The sequence below is a fragment of the Lactuca virosa genome, chromosome 1, assembly GCF_052849685.1.
Source record: "Lactuca virosa cultivar CGN04683 chromosome 1, Lactuca_virosa_CGN04683_v6, whole genome shotgun sequence".
Classification (NCBI taxonomy): Eukaryota; Viridiplantae; Streptophyta; class Magnoliopsida; order Asterales; family Asteraceae; genus Lactuca; species Lactuca virosa.
Window position 1 is genome coordinate 82,948,655 of NC_136426.1, and position 21,851 is coordinate 82,970,505.

The following is a 21,851-nucleotide window of genomic DNA, read 5'->3' on the forward strand; positions in this document are numbered from 1 at the left end:
TTAAGGTGCTCTGCCTTTATGCATTCAAATGAGAACTCTTAGAACTCATATGCACAGTCAATTCAACTGGAATGGCATAGAAATAAGAGTATGTCAACACGATAGGTTACAAACCTCAAGTCGTGTGCTAGTGATTAACAATAAATTTACTCTTGATAAGTTCTTGAAATATTTTTCAAGATATTTAAGACTCCCACTGACCACTTGACATATAATATTCTCTTGTCAAGAATCATTTCTTGACAAACAAATATTCAAGAGTTAGTGCGGATTATTATCAAGACTTAACACTTTACACAATTGGTCTTAGTTGGTCTTTGTCTTATCCAAGACATCACAACTTACCAATTTCAAATGTGCAAAAATAAGAAAACTTTTCCTATTCCATATTTGATAAGTGTTATAAACCTACTTAAGACTATGTCACTCAAGTCACAATCTTGGAGTATGACTCTAAGACTCGATATTGGAACGAAGTATGATTCACCTTTTGATTTTACCATTTTAACAATTCACGATTCCTCTACTTAGTCACACTAGTGTACTAAGTTGTCCTTGGAGGATCAATTGTGATATGATTTCATAATCATTCAGACGATCATAAAACATGATACAAAAGTACTCTCCCTTCTTCTCAGATTGGAGAAACCTTTTATCTTTCTGCCTTATTGATTCTTCTTATTCGTTCTGCCATACATTAAAACTTTTCAATGATTCAAAATTACACTTAATCTTGTAAGTATAACCATATTTACTAAACTTTTAGCAAATCATGACGAATAGTCTCATCGTTCTTTGTGGTGGACTTGACCAGTGCACAACATTGTGTACCAGACCCTCCAGTCCTTCACTTGACTCACATTCTTATGTGAACAAGGAATTGGTCTTAATTTCCCAAATATGAAGGTTTTCATTCATCACACAATACAAGTTGTATGATTCCAAGTTTCTGTCTTATTGAGACTTGGGCGATGAGAATCTTCCTTATTTGGTAAATTTTGACACTGCCACAAATAACATAACTAAGAATCACATCCTTTTCAATAGAAATATATAAACATCAATTTTCACAAATGCCATTGCAAGGAAATATAAATAAGACAAAAAATTATTTTATTTATAAAAATGCGGAAACAACTTGTCCTTACAATGCAATATCAAATGAAAACTCGGTTACTAAATATTCCTAAGCAATCTATCCTAACTCTTCTAAGTAGCAGCTCAAAAATCCGATCTTCGAATCATGCGATCGAAATCTATTTCTTCGTGATCAGACTCAGCTCACAAAACATCAAAATGTAATCTTATCACATCATGTATTAAGAATCTACAAATAGGAACTTAATAGAGTTAGATAGTGGATTTACCTGAAGCAAAGTCATACATATTGACTCTCCCATCTCTTAGATCTCTCAGGTAGTTAGGGCAGCTTCGCAACCAATGCCCCTTCTCTTCGCAATAGAAACAAATGGACTCCTTTCGAATGGTACACGGGACAATCTCAGACTTAGCCTTTCTCTTGCACAGAGAAAACTTTTCTGGACTTCCAATGTTGCCATAATGAATGTCCATGTAAGTATGGGAGGTTGATCTACCAGACAAATTTGCTTTACCAGTGCGCCAAATCATTGCTGATTCTACACCAATAAGCAAATAGGTGAGATCAATGAGGGTCACGTCGTGGTCCATCATATAGTACTCTCTAACGAACTCACTGTATGATTCAGGAAGTGATTGAAGAACCAAGTCAACAGCTAACTTCCTAGAGACAACGACACCCAACATTCCCAACTTGTCAATATGTAACTTCATCCCTGAGACGTGAGCACATATCGACTTTCCATCTTCGTGTTTGCATGCCAATAAGGCTTGAGTGACCTTGAACTTTTAAAGTCTTCGAACACGTGGTTCAGGGAGATCTATTGGAAGAGGTGGAGGAAGTGAAACAAGATTTCCATTTCCACAATCCAATCGTGGAACATCATCTTCATGTGGAAAACTTTTTCCAAGGGATTTGGGAAGACCATAGATGTTAGATTTTGACATCTACAAAACGGGAGAAAAATTCAAATTAGTTGATAAGAATCCTTGATATCCAACACAATATTCTACAACTCGGAAGAGGGAGGTCGTAATCCAGCTGCAGAATATTTGAAGGTAGGTAAATGATGATTTACCAATTTCCACCATGAAAAACGAAAATGAAAATTAGATTTTAAATGAATTGAAACTCCTAGATCTTTTGAGATTCATTGAACTTTTCAATGGCATGTTTGTGACTGGGATGCCGAGGATCACAAACAAGGTGTGGATAACCATGCAAATTAGCTTGGTACTCTCGAAGATGTCTATCACCTAATCAATGTGCCGGTTAACCACACACGCTCCATTGATCTATGATAATCTATGAGCTACCCATTGCCATCCTTCATTGGTCTCATATTAGTGTGCCGGTTAACCACACACGCTCCACTAACGACAAACAAGGTGCAATGTTCAATTTCATGGATTAGCATCAACTCCACATTTTTCCTAAAGTAACTAAGATTTGGGAATTTATAAAAGTGTTTAGTTACTTTTTATTTCATTATATTTATAATGGAAGGTTGTGTCCTATCCTACCCGTTCGGCTAACGACCCTCCACTAGTCAAGAGTGCGGTGGGTAAGAGTGGATACCCATTCAATCGCCATTTTATAGGCAATTTCCTTAAACACCCCTTATAGACCAGCTTCGTGAATGAGGCCTACTAACGGTAAGACTGACATTACTTATACATATATAAGATTAAACTTTTAATTTTATATAGTATAAGGGTATATTTTACACTTTTAAAATACTAGGTGGTTTAATCTATTAATAAATTAGACTTTTAATTTGATTAAACTTCAACCATATACTTATGGATTTATTAATTATCTCTTTTAATTAAACACTTAATTAACTTAATAAAACCATAAGGATGTAATTTGAACTTTTCAAAATACTAGGGTTTTAGAATTCAATATTTCAAAATTAATACCTTTTAATTAAATTTTAAATTCCAAAACTTGAGGACAAATTTTGAAATCTTTCAAAATATTAGCGTTTAACTATTTAAATTTCAGAAACTAAAACTTTTAAGTTCAATTTTAAACTATAAAACCTAAAGGGTGTAAATTGAAACTTTTCAAACTTACTAGGTCAAATATTTGAATCATAATAATCCTATATTATCCCTATTTAACCAAAACCATTAATTTTGATAAGTATAATCATTCCAAACATAAAATATCGATTTTAGGCAATAAAAACAAGTTTTGGTAATGATCCTTAACAAAATATGCTCAAAAAATCGAAAATCCCGTCAACAGCACCCTGGACTCGCCGAGTCCACTGATGGACTCGCCGAGTTCATGCAACTCGCTGAGTCCACTGATGGACTCGCCGAGTCGGCATCATAGACAGCAAAAATTTGACTTTTTGATCCTTTGGCAGTTCACCTTTGCATCTATTCAACTAGAAAAACGACCTAGACTCTGATACCATTGATGGATTATGAGCATAACATCAATCCTATGGTGTTCATGCAACCCTAATTGCTTTGATCTAGGTTTTTCTAATTTGAACATACAACATTGAATACCAAAGCAATAAACCCTAGATCTAACATACTATTATCGAAATTGACATAGGATTAGGATTAGAAACATTACCTTGATTGTTATATAGCAATAACAATCACAATCCTTCTTGATCTTGACTTATGAAAGCTTAGTGTCCCAAGTGTTGCACCTCAAATGGAGTCACAAACACCACTAGCAACAAGAAAGAACAAGAGAGAGAGGAGAGGCTCAAAATTGGCTATGGAATCCTTCTAGGGTTTCTAGTTGCCGATTTTGGCATGCCCAAGGGTTCCTTATATAGCTTAGTCCTTAAGCAGCCCAAATGATCCTTCCAGAAGGCCCCTTGGACGATTTCTATATGGACTCCCATATAGAATTCGTCCATTGCTTCCTTATGGATCCTAAGCCTAACTTTGTAACTTTCTTATAATTACAGTATCAGTCCCCTTGATTTAATTAATCTCTTTTGACCACAAAACTAATTCTAAATTAATTCTTCATCAATATTAAATAAACCATATGATTTCTCTTTTAATATATCATTCACATAATATATTAATAAATCACAATTAATCCTCTTTCTCCATAATTTATCCTATCAGTTGCTAAGGTGAAGGCAACCCAAAAGGACCATGCTCATAATCGGGTCAAGTACATAGCAAAATAGTTATGGGCTTAGACACCTAATCCAACAGAAATGGGGGATGGATATTGTAGGAAAATTACCAGTAGCCCCAGGAGGAAAAGTCGTCATGTTGGTGATGATTGATTACTTCTCCAAATGGATCAAAGATGAAGGTTTCGTCCAGGTAAGAGACAAAGAGGTAGTATCGTTCATTAAACGTAATATCTTGACCAGGTTCGGGATCCCCACTAAGATCATATGCGACAATGGATCCCAATTTATTAGCAAAAGAACAAGAGACTTTTGCACAAGCTGGGGGATCAAAATGATAATGTCCACTCCTGTTCATCCCCAAGGTAATGGTCAAGCGGAGTCCAACAACAAAATCATAGTCAATAATTTGAAGAAAAGGCTGGACAAAAAGAAGGGAAGATGGGTAGAAGAACTTCCTTTCGTTTTATGGGCAGATAGAACCACTTCCAAAGTGGCCACAGGTCAGACCCCCTATTCCTTGGTGTTTGGGACAGAAGCACTAATCCCCACTAAAGTAGTGATCCCAACGGCAAGATACTTGCTGCAAGACCAAGATAATAATGACAGGATCCTAGCACAGGATCTTGACACGATTGACGAGCTTAGGGATCTTGCCAAAATACACATTGCTGCCCACCAACAAAGAATCACCAAGGCTTACAATAGGAATATAAGGGTCAGAAGGTTTCAAATAGGAGACTTAGTATTAAGGAAAACATTCCAAAACACCAAGGATCCTAGTGCAGGAAAATTGGCTCCCAAATGCGAAGGACCGTATCTTGTAGATGTTGAAGCAGGAAAAGGAGGATACTGGCTAGCAAATCTCGAAGGAGACATTCTGTCAAGATCCTAGAATGTCATACACCTTAAAGCATACTACATGTAAGTAGGATCAAATGATCCACAACAAAACCAAGTTACACATGCCCTTTACCTTAAAACTTTTATTATTACTGATTTTCTCCTTGAACACATTACTTACTTAAGCATCATAGGGTCATTAGCTAGACTAACGCCCACCCTTAGCTAACATTTGCTATGCAGAACAACATACATTTGAGGATCCTCAAGAGTGAAGATCCTGAAACATCGGGATCCTCATAATCAGATTCCCGAAACGACCGGATCCTCAAATTTCAACACCCCGAAGCACAAGGATCTTGACGCATAAAGATCCCAATACTTGGTAAACTCTATTATATTTAACAATATAACCCCTAAACTATCATGTACACAAGCTAGAGACTGATCATCTCTCCTACGCCTAAGGGTACTTAATCCCCTCTAAGGTTTAAAGAGCTAATTACCTCTTTCACACAAACTAAGGTTTATACACCTCGCTTAGACGCATGATATCTAACTATCGGATATGGATAAGGGGATCATTTCACGATTCAGTGGCTTGGCAACCCTCTTATCCTTGAACACAAGTTGAGATCCTTATTGTTTATAACATTTTCATGTTATCCAGAAATCGGGATCCTACCCCAGTGATTACTTAAGGATTATAACATTTTCATGTTATCGGGATTTTACCCCAGTAACTAGTTAAGGCTTATAACATTATCATGTTATCAAAGATTCAGATTTTCCCTAGAAATTACACAAGACCTATACCAACTTCATGTTGTCACATGTTGGGAATGTTCCCCATAAAATCCGAGTAGATTGTAGCATTTTCATGTTACCTACCCAATGAATTATATAGGGATCCTCCACAGAATATAACATTGACGTGTTATCTATTTTCCAAACAGGATTATCCTAAGGGGAAACTTCCATTAGAAGATCCAAGATCTTTATCTTGTAGGATCTTTGACGGTAAGGATCCTCGCCTTTAAGGATCCTCATCGACCTTCTTTAGTAAGGAACCTCACTCCCAACATTGAACCAAAGTTCTCTCCTAAGTTGGAATTTATCCTCAGTAAATTCTAAAACTAAGTAAACTCTCAAAGACTTAAGGAGAAACCCGAAGACAATCAAGTTCTATCTTTCCTTAACTTTGAAGTTTTAAAATCTAGGATGTTGGTGCATGAAAATGCTCTACAATGTTGAGTGTTTATTAGGTTAGAATATTCCCTTGTATAAAAATCATATTCTCTCCACTAGTATATAAAGTGGAGGTGGTGGTCATTTTATTATAAGAGTGCACTATGTAGACATTTAGAGTAGAGAGAGTGTGGTGGGATCTCTCCCACCAAGGGAGAGTTATCTCTCCCAAAACATGAGTGTTCTTGTTATATTTTATATCTCTCTACTTATCTACTACAGTTTTACTCACATATCTTGTTCTTCATATTCATATACGACTATCTTCTTGGTAATATCTTCCGCACCGATCCAATCGACAAAATGGGAACCTACAAGTTGTATCAGAGCGAGACCTTGAAGATCTCACGATTATTTCAAGGGAACGATCCCGATTGGTTTATTATCTTGAAGATTTTCGTCATTCTTGAAGAATTTCTCAGCCTTCGCAACTGCAAATTTTTCTGTGAGTTATTTACTATTTTACTGGTGATGTTGTTAGAAAAATAAAAATTTTGCTGCTACTGTTCAATAAATTTTTGCTGCTGTTGAATTTGAGTTTATGAAAAGAAAAATATGTTTGCTGAAGAAGATGAAGTCTCATGTTATAAAGGTGGTGTTTGATCTTTTTATCCCATGCAAAAAGGTGTTTAGAAAAAGACAAAAATATGATTTTGGGGTAAGAGATTGAACAGTTGGTCATGGATTCGAAGTATGTGATTTTTTTAGAGATGAAAATGAGTTGTGGATAAGATTTTCCGAAATGAAAAAGAGCTATGAAGATACTTTCAGGAGATGAAATTGATTTTGGGAAGAATATTGGGAAATGTTGGAACCGGACAAGATACCCGTTCAAGTCCTTTTTATTTACGTGCACATTCTAATTGGCTTGTTTTAATCGGAGATATGATTGGTCATCACGCTTGAAATAGCTATACAACAAGTCTTCATTCAGCGCGTGACATGCACACTCCAATCCGTTTTTGACACGTCTCCTGCTGGGTCCCACCTACAGTTTGTGTATTCAATGTGGAAGATAGTCACGTGCCCAACCATCTGTTCACTCAATACTTCAGGCATGCACCAATTTAAAAGTCAAACAATGCATTAAAGTTTCACGCCAATATCAAGCCAATTCTCAGCTTCAGCGAGTGTATCTCACACTCTCCATTCCATCAGCGACACGTCAGCGAAGCATGTCCCACTTCAAATGGCTGTTGGAAATCTATTTTTGTCTCATTAGCTGGCAAGATGTTTGAGTACAGCTGGGTCCCACATCAAACAGCTGCTAGAGATTTTTGACCAATACATTCCTCGAGGCAGCCGATTTCTCCTGCCACACGCCACCACTCACAAGCGTCACATGCTATCAGGTCTCTCTCTCTACATTTAATGTGCCTGTCACCTTTAAATTACTTTTGTCGGTTAATGCATGCACACTCAAGAATGAAACATTTGCTTCCGGACTCGACCCATCCACTTGTCTTTTATTTCCGAAGCCAATAGCAGTTTCGGACTCAAACAGCCCTTCCGGAACCAATTTAGAACTCAGAAACTTTTTCATTCCGGACAATTTTTTTTCAAACCCATTTTACCCTTTTATTTTAAAACCTATTCCGGAATTTTAAATTAAAAAAAAAAATTTCGGCCTCACCCTTCCATTCCGGACTCAAAATTTTCGGAATTAAAAAAAAAAAAATCGGACCTCTTTTTCAAAATCCATTTCGGACCTTTACCATTTTTTTTCATTCCTGACCCTATTTTTTTTCACTCCTGAATTTCCTCTCCTAACTTTTTTTCACTCCTAACCTTTTCCACTCCTTGCCTTTTTCAGCTTAACTCATTTTCCTAAGTGAATTCATTGTCATTATGGATCCACCCCTAACCCATTTCTTTTCATGTTTTTTTTAATATAACCAATTTATTTTTTTTAAACCAATTAATTTTATTTAACACCCATTATTTTTTTAAAAAACCAATTTTTTTTATTAAAACCAATTTTTTTAACACCAATTTTAGCCCTATGGTTCAAGACTTCATTCATCATGCTGATTATGAGTGACGACACAGTTGGTTCAGAGATAATTATTTTTGTGTCTCACTTCTACCGAGCTACTCACATTTTTACTCCCTTCGGACTATTTATATATGGTTTCGTACCATCATTTGGGAGTTCGGGTTTGCATTTCGGTTTTCGGCATTACTTCGGTTCAGCATTATGATTTTTCAGCAGCGAGTTTATCATACATATTCTACAGTGTTTGTTCAGTTCGGCAATACATCACCAAGACTACCCATGACCAAAGAATAATATCCTCGTTTTTACGGGTAGATGCTCACATCAAGGGGGAGCGTGCGATGCTCCATCATATCCGACATATTCTCTGGCCCGGTTTCATAATTATTTTTGATCTTTATTGCATGGTCGATCAAAAATAGGGGAGAATCATGAGCATCCATTCTGGTTTATTATTGGAGTTTTGACGTTAGAGACATTTGAAGACGAAGATTCATTTTGTAGTGTGATGTGGCACTGATTTTTGGTCCTCATAGATCGAATTTTTGGCATTACTTGATGTTCTTCGGATTATGATTATTTATCTTCAGACTCTAAACTTTGGGATGTCTCCTTTGTGTTTGCATCCGGTTCAGATCTTATCATTGCTCGAGTTTGGATTTGCGATATTTTGAAGACGATTATTATTTTAGTGATGCGGCGTGGCACTTATTTTTGATCTTCCGATCAAATTTTTGGCATTGCTAGACCCTGTCTTCGATTCATATTATTTATTATTCGGACTTCACTTTTGGATGCTTCACATTTTCAGCAGGTTATTATTCAGAGATTATTTGGTGCATTATCATTCGATTTCGGAATATTGAGGACGTTGTGTGATTCGAGATTGTGCTCTTCGGTTCTACAGTTGAGGGGGAGACTGTGAACATGATTAGTTGTTGAGGACTGGTCACATTCAAAGATTGGGATTTCATACTTTTATTCAGAGATTGGGGTTTCTCTGTTTGTTCTTTGATGCTAGAGATTCCATTGCCAGATTTACAGATCACGACAACTTCAGCTTTTCCGAGACACTTCAGCACCAGACCCATCGGACCTGCCTGTCGGATGTTCTGCCTTTTAGAATATTCCCTTGTATGAAAAGCATATTCCCTTCACTAGTATATAAAGTGGAGGTGATGGTAATTTGTTAAGTAAAAGTGCACTATGTAGACTTTGTAGATTAGAGAGAGTGTGGTGGGATCTCTCCCACCATGGGAGAGTTATCTCTCCCAACCCATGAGTGTTCTTGTAATATTTTATATATCTCTATTTATCTACTATAGTTTTACTCACATATATTGTTCATCATGTTCTTACGATTATCTTCTTGGTAATATTCTTCCGCACCGATCCAATCGATAAAATGGGAACCTACATAGGATCCTAAACCGATCACTGACATATAAACTCTCGTCAATTCTGAATAATTCGCTATTATGATATCTTCACGAAAGTATTCAAGCGTATTAAAAAACTCTTATGAGTTGCGAGTTAATCGCTAAACTTCTAAGAGAAACTTTTAGAATCAGTTATTGTTATTTTTTAACTAATCATTATCAGTTCGTTTTATTTTCAGGATCTTAATCGTGCAAAGACCTTAATATTGTATTATGCAGGAAACGAAGAAAGACGAAAAGAAAATCAACCATTATATTTAAGAACAAAAAGGCCTATAGCCTTACAAAAACCATGCATTAACATCAAAAGATTATATTACCCTAATCACCTAAAAGGCCTAGACCTTAACCTGATCATCATTGGCCTTCTTCTTCTTCTCCTCTTCCTCCCCTCCTGGACGTACTACAGGATCCTGAGCGTCGGTGGCAGGCTTTCCGGTTAGCTTGGCTAATGCCTCACACCATCCTATCACGTCCCAAGATCCTGAATGTTCAAGATCAGTCATCTTAATCTTGGCCTGCGGGACAACCAGAGAAGCGCTTGCCTTCGCATCCGCTATCACCTCCTCAAGGCATGCAAGGTGCTCCTCATCTTTCTCGGCCTTCTGCTTGCTCAACAGCTCTACCCTCTGGAGAAGATCTTTGTTGGTGGCCTTCTAGATTTTCTCCTGCTCCTTTAGAGTGTACTCGGCTTTTTCAGCCCGGATCCTAAGATCCTTCATGCATTGAGAAATATTAGTGGAGACCTGGAAGAAACACAAAGATCAGCAAAGGAAGAAAACAGGTATGAAAAATAAAGTCTTTCACACAGGAAACTTATGGCCTGAGAGAAAGAGGTCAGCTTCCCAAGAGCATCCTCAAGATTGAGGCCCTCTAGACTGAAAAATGTGGCCCAGGAAGTCTTTCTCTTTTGGGATCCCGGAGTCCTTACAACCAGGTCGAGCTGGGCTTTCTTTGGAGGAACCGGAGCAGAAGACTTTTCCTGCTTGATTCTGACCAGGCCACTGGTCATATAATCCTCGAGGTCAGCTAGAGCGAAGCGAGCACTGGAGCGAACGGTCCCGGAACCTACACAGAACATAAGGATACTAATAAGATCAAGGATCTTAATACAACTACTTGAAGTCAGAAAGTAAAAAGATGCGTACCTGTAGCCATAGAAGTTGTAGTGGAAGATCCTTCTTGGAGACTGGATTGGTCAAATTTAAGAGATCTATCTGCCTCTGGGAGGGAGAGAGAGCTGTCAATCTTATCTTCTGAATCCTCAACAATGGGAACAAGTTCCTCGAACTTGAAACCTGTAACAGAAAAAACAAAATAAGCATAGGATTTCAGGATCCCAAAGGAAAATATTGAAATCCTACCCTTCTTAACCCAATCCAGGGGCAAGAGATCCCCGTCGGGAATAGAGTCACGTATCACGAAGAAGTATCTTCCTTTCCAAGCCCCATCATTATGCTTGGTTTTCAGGATTAAAAAATACTTGTAGGTTTTGACCTTAAGGAGGAATCACGAGTTTCCGAAAGTTGTAAGATCGTATACACATGTCAGCTTAGAGAGGCCTATATCCATGCCTTTCGACTGATTTATCTGATCGATCCAATAAAGGACCCCCGAATAAAAGGCATGGCCTGGATATACGAAATCCTGATCAACTTAAAGAATCAAAATATTATTCCTGTTAAAGGATACCTCAAACCCAAAGAGAAGGGGTACTCAGGAAAGCACACCCAAGTGGGAGAGACAAAGTCCAGCTGAATAAGGGGATCAAAGGGTCTAAAAACTGTTGTATCAGAGTCATGGGTTGTTTTCTGTTATATTGATGCAAATGTTTTATTTTCAAAGTTGAAAAAAAAGACAAAAAAAACATGACGTTTGTCAAATTTTAAGATAATTACTTGTTTTTGTGAAAAACTAATTATTTGTAAAATTTGAATCATTTGCTATATGAGTTGAATTAGGTCAAATTTAGTAAAAGATAAAATGATATGATTATTTTATTAGTTTTAAAAGTTTGATCTAAAGAGTTTTTTGAAACCTCCATAAGTTATGGATATGAAAAGGTTTTTTAAAAAAATTGATTCAAAGTTTTTTATGGAGTTACAAAACTTGGTCTTAATGTTTTAAAGAATTCCATAACTTGTTCTTAAGTTATGGAACATGAAAAGTTTCATCATAAAACAAGTATTTAACTCCATAAGTTATGGAATCCAAAAGTTTTCAAGAGTTACAAAACTTGCCCTCAAGTTTTGGAATTTGGAAAAAGTTTTTTTATGATAAAAAAAAAAGAATTGAATTCTAAAACTCTTGGGTTCATAACTTAAACAATTAATTAAATGGTTTTAATTTTGAATTTAATAATTGGAATTATGATGTTTTGTTGAATAGTTCAAATTAACTCTTATGGACTTTATTAATAGTCAATTAAAGAGTTTAATTAAAAGAGTATTATTAAATCCATAAATATATGGTTTGAGTTTAATTAAATTAAAAGTCTAGTTTAATTAATAGATTAAACCATCAAGTATTTTAAATGTCTAAAATACACCCTTATACTATTAATATATTATATGTATAAGAGCAAGTCGTCTTACCATTAGTAGGCCTCATTCACGAAGTCGGTCTATAAGGGGGGTATAAGGTTGTTGCCTATAAAATGGCAGTTTAATGGGTGTCCACTCTCACCCACCGTTTCCTTGACTGGTGGAGGGTCGTTAGCCGAACAGGTAGGACAAGGACTATAATTCTCCCTTTATTAAAAGTATTAATGATAAATAGTAAGTAACTAAACCTTTTATTAATTCCCAATCTTAGTTACTTAGGAAAATGTGAATAAGGTGCTAATCCATGAAATTACACTTTGCACTTTGTTTAAACCATTAGTGGAGCGTGTGTGGTTAACCGGCACACTAACCTGGATTTAACAAAGTAGGCAAAGGGTAACTTAATATTTATCATAGTATCGGTGGAGCTCGTGTGGTTAACCGGCACATCGATTGAGGGGTAAATATTAAGGGTACCAAGTATATTTGCATGGTTACTTCACACCTTGTTTTGTGATCCTCGGCATCCCAGTCACAAAACCTGAAGGGCACACTCGAGATTGAAACATGTCATTGAAAAGTTCAATGAATCTCAAAAGATCTAGGAGTTTCAAATCCAAGTAAAAACCTAATTAAATTATTTCGTTTTTCATGGTGGAAATTGGTAAATCGTTATTTACCTACCTTCAACTATTTTATAACTCGGATTACGGCATCCCTCTTCCAGTTATAAATAGGTTGTTGGATCCTAGCCTTAATATTTCATATTGGGTGTTATATTAAGGACTTTAGATCAACTATCTTGAATATCTCCCAAAAGATGTCGAGTTCAGACATCTATGATCTTCCCAAATCTCTTGGAACTTTACTTCCTCCACCTCCTCCAATTATTCTCTCTAACCCACAAGTTCAAGGTCACTCAAGCCCTAATGGCAACCAAGGTCTATGTGTGATCACATCTGAGAGATGAAGTCACATATTGACAAGCCGGGAGAGTTGGGTTTCAAAGTCTTGAGAAAGTTGGATGTTCAATCACTTTCTAAGTCACATAGTGAGTTCCTTTGGGACTACTATGATACAGACTATGACATGAACCTTAATGATCATATCTATTTGCTTGGTGCTGCTAAATCAGCAATGATTTGGAACGCTAGTAAAGCAAATTTGATTAGAAGATCAACTTCCCAAAAACTTTATGGACACTGACAATGGTGACACTGGAAATCCAGAAAAAGCATTCTCTTCCCAATGGAAAGAGATTGGCCATAGTCAACCCGGTTGACCAAATGGTAAAGAGAAAGGCTAAGTCTGAGATAGTCCCATTACCAAAGGGTCCATATGTTTATTTTGCCAAAGGAAGGGGCGTTGATTGCAAAGCTGCCAAATTTACCTAAGGATGTTAAAGTCAATAAGTTTGACTCTACATCAGGTAGAGCCCATTATCTAACTCTGTTAAGTTCTATTCTGAGATCCTCATTACATGATGTGACTGGGTCACATGTTGATGTTTTAAGAATCAAAGAATAGAGAGAAATCTTAAAGGAAGTATATGTTGATTCTGATCGCGAAGGTGGATTTCGATCGCATCAGAATTTTGAGCAGTTGCTTAAGAAGTTATGATATATTGCTAAGGAATAGATAACAACAATTTTCCATGTGGATTGTAAGGATAAGTTTTTCCGCAAAGTTTTAAAATAAAAGAAAATTGTTTAATTTTATTTATTTGAAGTATCCTTACAATGGCATTTGTGGAAAATTGTTGCTTATATGATTCCACTGACAGCAATATTGGAAAATGGATTTGATTCTTTCATTTGTGGTAGTGTCTAAATTTACCAAATCAGGAAAGTTCCTCATCACCCAAGTTTCAATTGGACCGAAACTTGGAATCATGCAAGCTGAATAGTATGATGAATGAGAACTTTCAAGCATTGGAAAATCAAGACTAATTACTTGTTCACATGGATATGTGAGTCAAGTGAAGGACTAAAGGGATCGAGTACACATTCTTGTGCACTGGTCATGTCCACCACAAAGCTCGTTAAGACTATTTGATTTACTAAAGTTTAGTAAATATGGTTATACTTACAAGTTTAAGTATAATTCTGAAACATTGGAAAAGTCTCAATGTATGGCAGAACGAATGGGAAGAATCAAATTAGGCAGAAAGATAAAAGTTTCTCAAATCTGAAAAGATGGGAGAATACTTTAGTATCATGTTTGTGATCATCTTAATGATTTAGAAATCATATCACAATTAGTCCTCTAAAGGTCATCTTAGTGCATTCTTATGACTAAGAAGAGGAGTCATGAATTGTTGAAATGGTTAGATCAGGAAGATGAGTCATACTTCGTTCCAAAACAATTCTTAGAGTCATACTCCAAGATTGTAACTTGAGTGACATATCTTAAAGAAAGGTTTAAAACACTTGTCAAATGTAAGAGTAAAAGTGTCCTACTCTTGTACATTTGAAATTGGTAAGTTGTGATGTTTTGGATAAAATAAAGACCAACTAAGGCCAATTGTGTGAAGTGATTGTCTTGATAAAGAATCCGCACTATCTCTTGAATATTTGGCAAGATAGTCTTATATGTCAAGAGGATAGTGGGAGTCTTAAAGATCCTAAAAAGAATTTCAAGAACTAATCAAGAATAAAACCTGAGGTTCTTCACTAGCACACGACTTGAGGTTTATAACCTATCGTGTTGACATATTCTGTGCCCATTCCAGTTAAAGTTGGCTTTGCATAGGAGTTCTGAAAGTTCTCAATTGGTTGCATAACAACTTGGAAGCAATGGCAGGCCCTGTACTGCCAGGTGGCAAGAAGTTAAGATTGCATAAGTTCAGTCCATATGAGTTTGGATTTGTCATTATCCTTGTCTTGTAACTATGGTTTTGACGATTCACATGGATAAGAACACATACACCATAAAATCTAAGGGTCATAAGGTTTCTCTTCGATTCATGAAAATGATGGTGAGGAAACACTTCCACCAAGTAGATTTGAAGCAGATGGCAAAAGGTCTAAACAATTGAGACTATGATTACGACATCCCTTTTCATAGTTCTGAAATTGTTTAGACACACATGCATGCTATCTAAGGAAAGGTGTATGATTTTGAAAAAGTTTTATCAAAGCATCTTGTATCAGAAATCTGAACTTTGGTAAGAAAGTCAATAAAGTATTGATTTCTAGAAGTCCAGCTGATTTCTGAGTACATGTCAAAGCTAGTGGGAGCATAAGTGTTATGCTAATAATCATGTTAGTGGGAGCATGATAATTATTGTTAGTGTTGCAAGTTAGCAATGTTAATTATAGAAAACAAAAGTTTCAATTCGTGAGGCTGCAGGGATTGAAAAAGTTGTTTTGCTATAATTAAGGGAGAGGATATACTTCATTTCAGTTCTAAAGGCTTAGATTGAGACCTTAATCATCCTTAGTCAAGAATATATATATGAATTTCATGTTGGATTGGTTCAACTTAAGGAAATTCTATATATTGCGTTCTCAAAATTCGATTATGATTACGGCATCCCTCTTCATAGTCAAATTTTGAAAACATGGCAAATAAAATTATTATAGCAAAAGACCGGTCTAGAATCATGTCTTTATGTGAGACATCATGAATCGTGTACCATTTGCTTTGGGTACAGGATCGATTGCATGTGCTATAATATTTGTCATTTCTAAATTTTTCCAAATACCCAGAGGCATTAAGAAGGGAAAAGGTCTAGAATTGGATATGACTAAAATGATTAAGCAATTGTCAAGGACAATCTGAGGTTTACCAAAGATTGGTTGCTCAGGGACAGTTGGAAGTATAGTGCTAATTTTGGAAGGACCATATTGACATATTCTGAAAAGAGGCATCTCTTATTCAGAAGTGATAGTCAAAATGAGAATATGGAGTTGTCTCCATAGGTGGAAGTTATCTGTGTAAGATTAGAAAACTTAATGCAAGAATCATTGAAATCTAAACAGATTTCAATAAATGATAGGAATTTGAAATTCTCACATTTTTCGATAAGGATTTGGGAGTGTGAAATTAGAATCATTGAAATTATGTTCAATTGGTTTATTTCACAAAGTAAGGATCATAGACAAATATAGAGTGCATACTTGGTGTATGGCAAAGCTATTGTTTAAGAAAAACATAGTGTACATGCTTGGAGCATGGGACAACTAGTGTTTTTAATTCAAGTATAAAGTTAATAAAACCGAAACAATGAATAATGAGTAATCAGTATGGTGATAAATAAAAGTGTTTTTTTATATTCATAGGGTTTGATACCATATTTGATTCATTTATTCTTGTGTTTCACTTTGCATGTTTTTACTTCCAGAATAAATAAGTCGCTCTTCCTGAATGATTAAGTTATTCAAACCATCCACAGTCGGTCATATGTTGGAAGTAGATATGAATCAAGACTGTCATGGGTTGGTTTGTAGAGGTCCAAGTTGGTGGACAAAGTGGTGCTACAACACTCATGAGTGCTCATAAGTTCTGAGTATTGGATTCAACCCACGCTCATTTGAATCACTTCATGGATTTTATCACGAGTGATCATGAGATGATAATATCTTATATTCTTAAAACCTAGAGATATGAGTTGTTACGATGAGTTGGTTATACATTGATTGCACGAAAACGCATTGGTAACTCGATGTTATAAAACGTGCCTTTGTGTATGATTCAACAAGTAGTAGAACAAGCCATATGAGTCGAAGTTTATCCATTCCTTTTACCTTCGGGATAAAAGCGATATATGTGGGCCCCTCGATGATTTAGCGATGACACATGTGAGTGCTTGGCCAAGCCAGGACTGATTTGATTTGTTCAATCAGTCAGTCATCATAAATCGAAAATCGGGAAACAACAAATGGACAGAGAGAATGATTATAATCCATGTCTCAGTCCATATGATATCTAGAATGGAGGAATATATGATCCCTTATCTAATGGACAAGTCATTGACAAGGTCAGAGTTCGACAGCGGCTTTAAGAGCTACGATTGCCAGTTAGGTTTTGAAGTCATACTCAATAATAGTTTTAGACTTATCCAAGTGGGAGACTGTTGGATTAATGTCTAAGTCCATAACTATATTTGGTATGTACTTGACCCGACCCGGCATGGTCCATTTGGGTTGCACTTCACCGGCACAATTTATATGGATAGTCTTTTGAGAATAGTATATTTATGATTTATATTAATATATTATAAGTTCTAATATATTAATATGGAATCATATTATTTAATTAGTATTGATCAAGAATTAATTAAGTGATCAAAAAGAACTAATTAAATATGGACTCTTATATATATGGAATGGGCCAAGTTCATTTAGGTCGGGCTAAGCTTTCATGGATGGTCCATGGAGCTTTTAACCCATGGATCCTATGTAAATGAAAGGTCATGGGTATTAGGGTTTACATGGATGTAACCCTAATCCACCATAATATATAAAGGGGTCCTTGGCTCACAAAATTGGCACAAGTGTGTGAAAATAAGAGTGGGCCGATTTTAGTGTGCATACATATTCTGTCAAGTTCTTCCAAGGTGTTTTCGTGATTTGTGATTCCATTTGAGGCTTCCACACTATTGGGGCTAAGCTCTTAAAGCTTGAAGACATCAAGCTACATCAAAAGGTATGTCATCTAACTAGAACTTTGTAGTATAGGTGCTTCATAATATGCTAGTTAGGATGAAACCTTGGAATAGTTAATATTTGCATGTATAATAGAGAAAACATAGATCCAAGGTTTATAGGGTTGCATGTACACCATAGGAGTGTTAGAATGCTCAAAACCCAACAAAAACGACTCCAGAAGGAAAGGCTCCAGCGAGCCTTAGAGAGTCGATATCGTCATCACCAAAAGAGCAGGACTCCTCTTAAGAGAAGATCCCCTGATCAACGAAATCATCGTCAGGGAGCGCCAAAATGCTTTTACGAGACACTGCCATTTTTCGACCCATGGTAGAATAAAAATCTAGAAGAAAAATTACCTTCTAAATCGCAAGATGGCACAAGAAAAGCAAAAGAGAACAGATATGAGAACATGAAGATGATCCATCATATTTATTCTGGACCAGTTAATATGATTTGAATGCTAAAGACTAGTAAACTATCCGTTGGAATTTAAATTGCCAAGCCATTATGGGTTAAAATTGAGAATTACTATCCCCTCTTCTTTTACCTATTTACTTTAAGTTAGTCCTTTAATATTTACGGAAATAAACCATATATTTTCAGGAATAACTTGAGGGCAATTGTTGGGACCAGAATCCTACTATATCCAGGATCCTCAAATATCCAGGATCCTCAGCAACATCAGAATCCCGGCTAATTACGGTTATTCTTTTTATCAATATTTATAATTGTCATATTTTGTCTATAACTAACACGTGTGCAGAAGTAGTCAAGGGAAGACCAATTTTCAACGAAGAATCATCTCAACTATGCTAAAGACTTGGAATACTTGGTCAAATAACGTTCATGAAGCTGATCATAGAGGATCCCGGAAATATTGGACATCTTGTTGGCTAGATTAGACTATAAATTGACACTTGTAATCTGCACACAACACATTGTTCTTTAGCTCAGGCTTACTCTACGAAATTCTATACTCATTCTTACTAATAAATCATCCTGATCTTTACTTTATATCAATAAAATCATCAAGGCAGGTGATCCTTATCACCTCCCAAGGTTTTATGTCGGAGATCCTAGCAAGGATCAAGGGCTTTCCTTGTAAACCACCGTGTCACTTTTCTTTTACTACTTGCTATTACACAATCTGAACATCACAACCTTGATGGGTTTCGAGCAATACATCATTCCTATGGTGTACATGCAAACCCTAATAGCTTTTGGATCTAGTTTGTCTAATGAACATGCAGTTGAATATCCAAAGCTATAAACCCTAGATCTATCAAATAAGAACTGAAATAAGGGTTTAGTAATTACCTTTGATTGTTATATATCAATAACAATCAATCCTTGCTTTGATTGGCTTCAGAAAGCTTAGTGCCTCAAGTGTTGCACCTCTAATGGAGTCAAAAACACCACTAAGCAATTGGATGAAGGAGAAAAGAGAGGGAAGGCACCCAAAAACGGCTGGAAACCCTAATCCAAGTGTTAGCAACGTTTTTGGTGCCCAAGGGTTCCTTATATACTTAGGCTATTAGGGTTATCCAACAAGGAAACCCTAATTTGACTACTTAAGCCCTAAGCAGCCCATGGACCCCTTCTGGAACATGCCTTGGACGACTTCTAATGGGCTTCCCCATAGAATTCGTCCAACCTATTATTCCAAGGTGATCCATAGCCCAATTGCAATTATCCTATCATTACAATTCCAGTCCCCTAAGTTTAATTAATCTCTTTTAGTCACAAAATTAATTCTTAATTAATTCTTGACTAATATTAATTAAACAATATGATTTCTCCTTTAATATATTATTCTTATAATATATTAATAAATCATAATTAAACCTTTCTCTCCTTAATTCATCCTACATATTGCTATGGTGAAGGCAACCCAAAAGGAACATGCTCACAATCGGGTCAAGTACATACCAAAATAGTTATGGACTTAGACACTAATCCAACAGTCTCCCACTTGGATAAGTCTAATAACTATTTTGCATAACTTCAGAACCTGATCAGCAATCGTAGCTTTCAAAAGCCGCTGTCAACTCTGATCTTATCAGATACGCGTGTCCTTTAGATAAGGGATTATATATTCCTCCATTCTCAAGATATCGTATAGACAAAAGACATGAACTTGATCATTCTCTCTATACAGTTTACCGACTTCTGATTTATGACGACTGACAACAGACTACAATTGAACACATCAAATTAGTCCCGGCTTGGCCAAGCACTTAGGGTGTCATCACTAAATCATCGAGAGGCCCACAGATATCGCTTTTATCCCACTTTGGGTAAAAGGAATGGATAAACTTTGACTCAAATGCTCGCTTGCATTTACTGATCGAATCACACACAACAATAAGTTTTATAACACCAAGTTACTGGTGCGTTTTCTTATTATCAATGCGCAACCGACCAACAAATAACAACTCACACGTCTCGGTTTCAAGAATATACAAGGTTATCGTCTCACAATTACTCATGACAAAAACCATGAAATGATTCAAGTGAGCGTGGGTTTAATCCAATACTTTAATCTTATCAAAGCACTCATGAACTCTGCAGCAAACTTGTGCTATGTCTAAACACTTTAGACAATCTTCAGACAGATTCATGACAGTCTTCCTTCATACTTACTTCCAACGTATGACCGACTGTGGAGGTTCGAATAACCCAGTTATTCTGGAAGTCAAAACATGCAAATTGAAACACAATAATAATATTAATCATATATGGCCCCAAAACTTTTGAGCGTAAATAAAAACACTTTTATTTAAACACCATATTGATTACTCATTATTCATTGCTTACTATTTCAGAAAATCAACTTATTACTCGAATTATAACCACAATTGTACCATGCACCAAGCATGCACACTTTGGTTTCCTATGGTCCATACTTTGTGAAATAGATCAATTGAAAAACTTTTCCAATGAAGCTCATTTCACAATCCCCAATCCTTATTATTAGTATAAGAATACCAAATTCTTGCCACTTTTAGAATATGTCAGATTCTAACATTTTATGCAAGGATTCTTTCGTGAAGTCTCACAATCAAAGTACATTCCTTTGAACATCCTTCTCGCATAAAAGTTTCTAATCTAGACATATTTCTTAATATCCAACTCCCATTAATGGAAGCATTTCCCTATTTGCCATATGACAACTCATTCTTAATAAAATCTTATCTATTCATAATAATGTCAATATAGTCCATCTAGTACTATACTTCCAACTACTCACAAGCGACAAATCCGCAGTGAACCTCAGATCATCATTTGATAGTTGTTTAATTATTTTAGTCAAAACCATTTCTAGTCCTTTTTCCCTCTTAATGCCCTAGGCATTTGGAAAATTTTAGAATGGTCAAATATTATAGCATATGCAATCGATCCTATACCCGAAGCGTATTGGACACGATGCATAATGTCTCACATAAAGACGTGATACTTTATTAGCCTTCTGCCATAATATTTTATGTACCCTGTTCCCACAATTCGAACTATGAAGAGAGATGTCGTAATCATAATCGAATTTTGAGAATGCACTATGTATCCTTGACTAAATTTAATAACGTTTCTCGATCTAAGCTTTAGAATTTTGAAACGAAGTATAATATTCTCTCCCTTAATTATAGCAAAACAACTTTTCAACCCTTGCAACTTTGCAAAGTATAACTCTTGTTTTCTATAATTAATATTGCTAACTTGCAATACTTGCCATAATAATCATGCTTCCACTAACATGATGATTATTTTCTTACCAACATAACACTTATGCTCCCACTAGCTTTGACATGTATTCAGAAAACAATTGAACTTCCAGAAAAGAATGCTTATTGAATTCCTTAAGTTCATATTTCTAATATCTAATGCTTTGATAAGCCTTTATCTAAGCTTTTTAA

General features: G+C 36.0%; 1 protein-coding gene across 1 annotated transcript; it reads left to right on the forward strand.

Annotated features, from left to right (window-relative positions):
• The first annotated feature begins 4,560 nt into the window (after nt 1–4,560).
• LOC145116135 (uncharacterized) lies at nt 4,561–5,115 on the forward strand. The gene has a single exon (XM_079052490.1). It carries the CDS (start codon nt 4,561–4,563, stop codon nt 5,113–5,115), a length of 555 nt encoding a protein of 184 aa, XP_078908616.1.
• The last annotated feature ends 16,736 nt before the right edge of the window (nt 5,116–21,851 follow it).

Coding starts and splice junctions, on each gene's coding strand:
- LOC145116135 (XM_079052490.1), top strand. CDS start 4,561: ATGTCCACTCCTGTTCATCCCCAAGGTAATGGTCAAGCGGAGTCCAAC.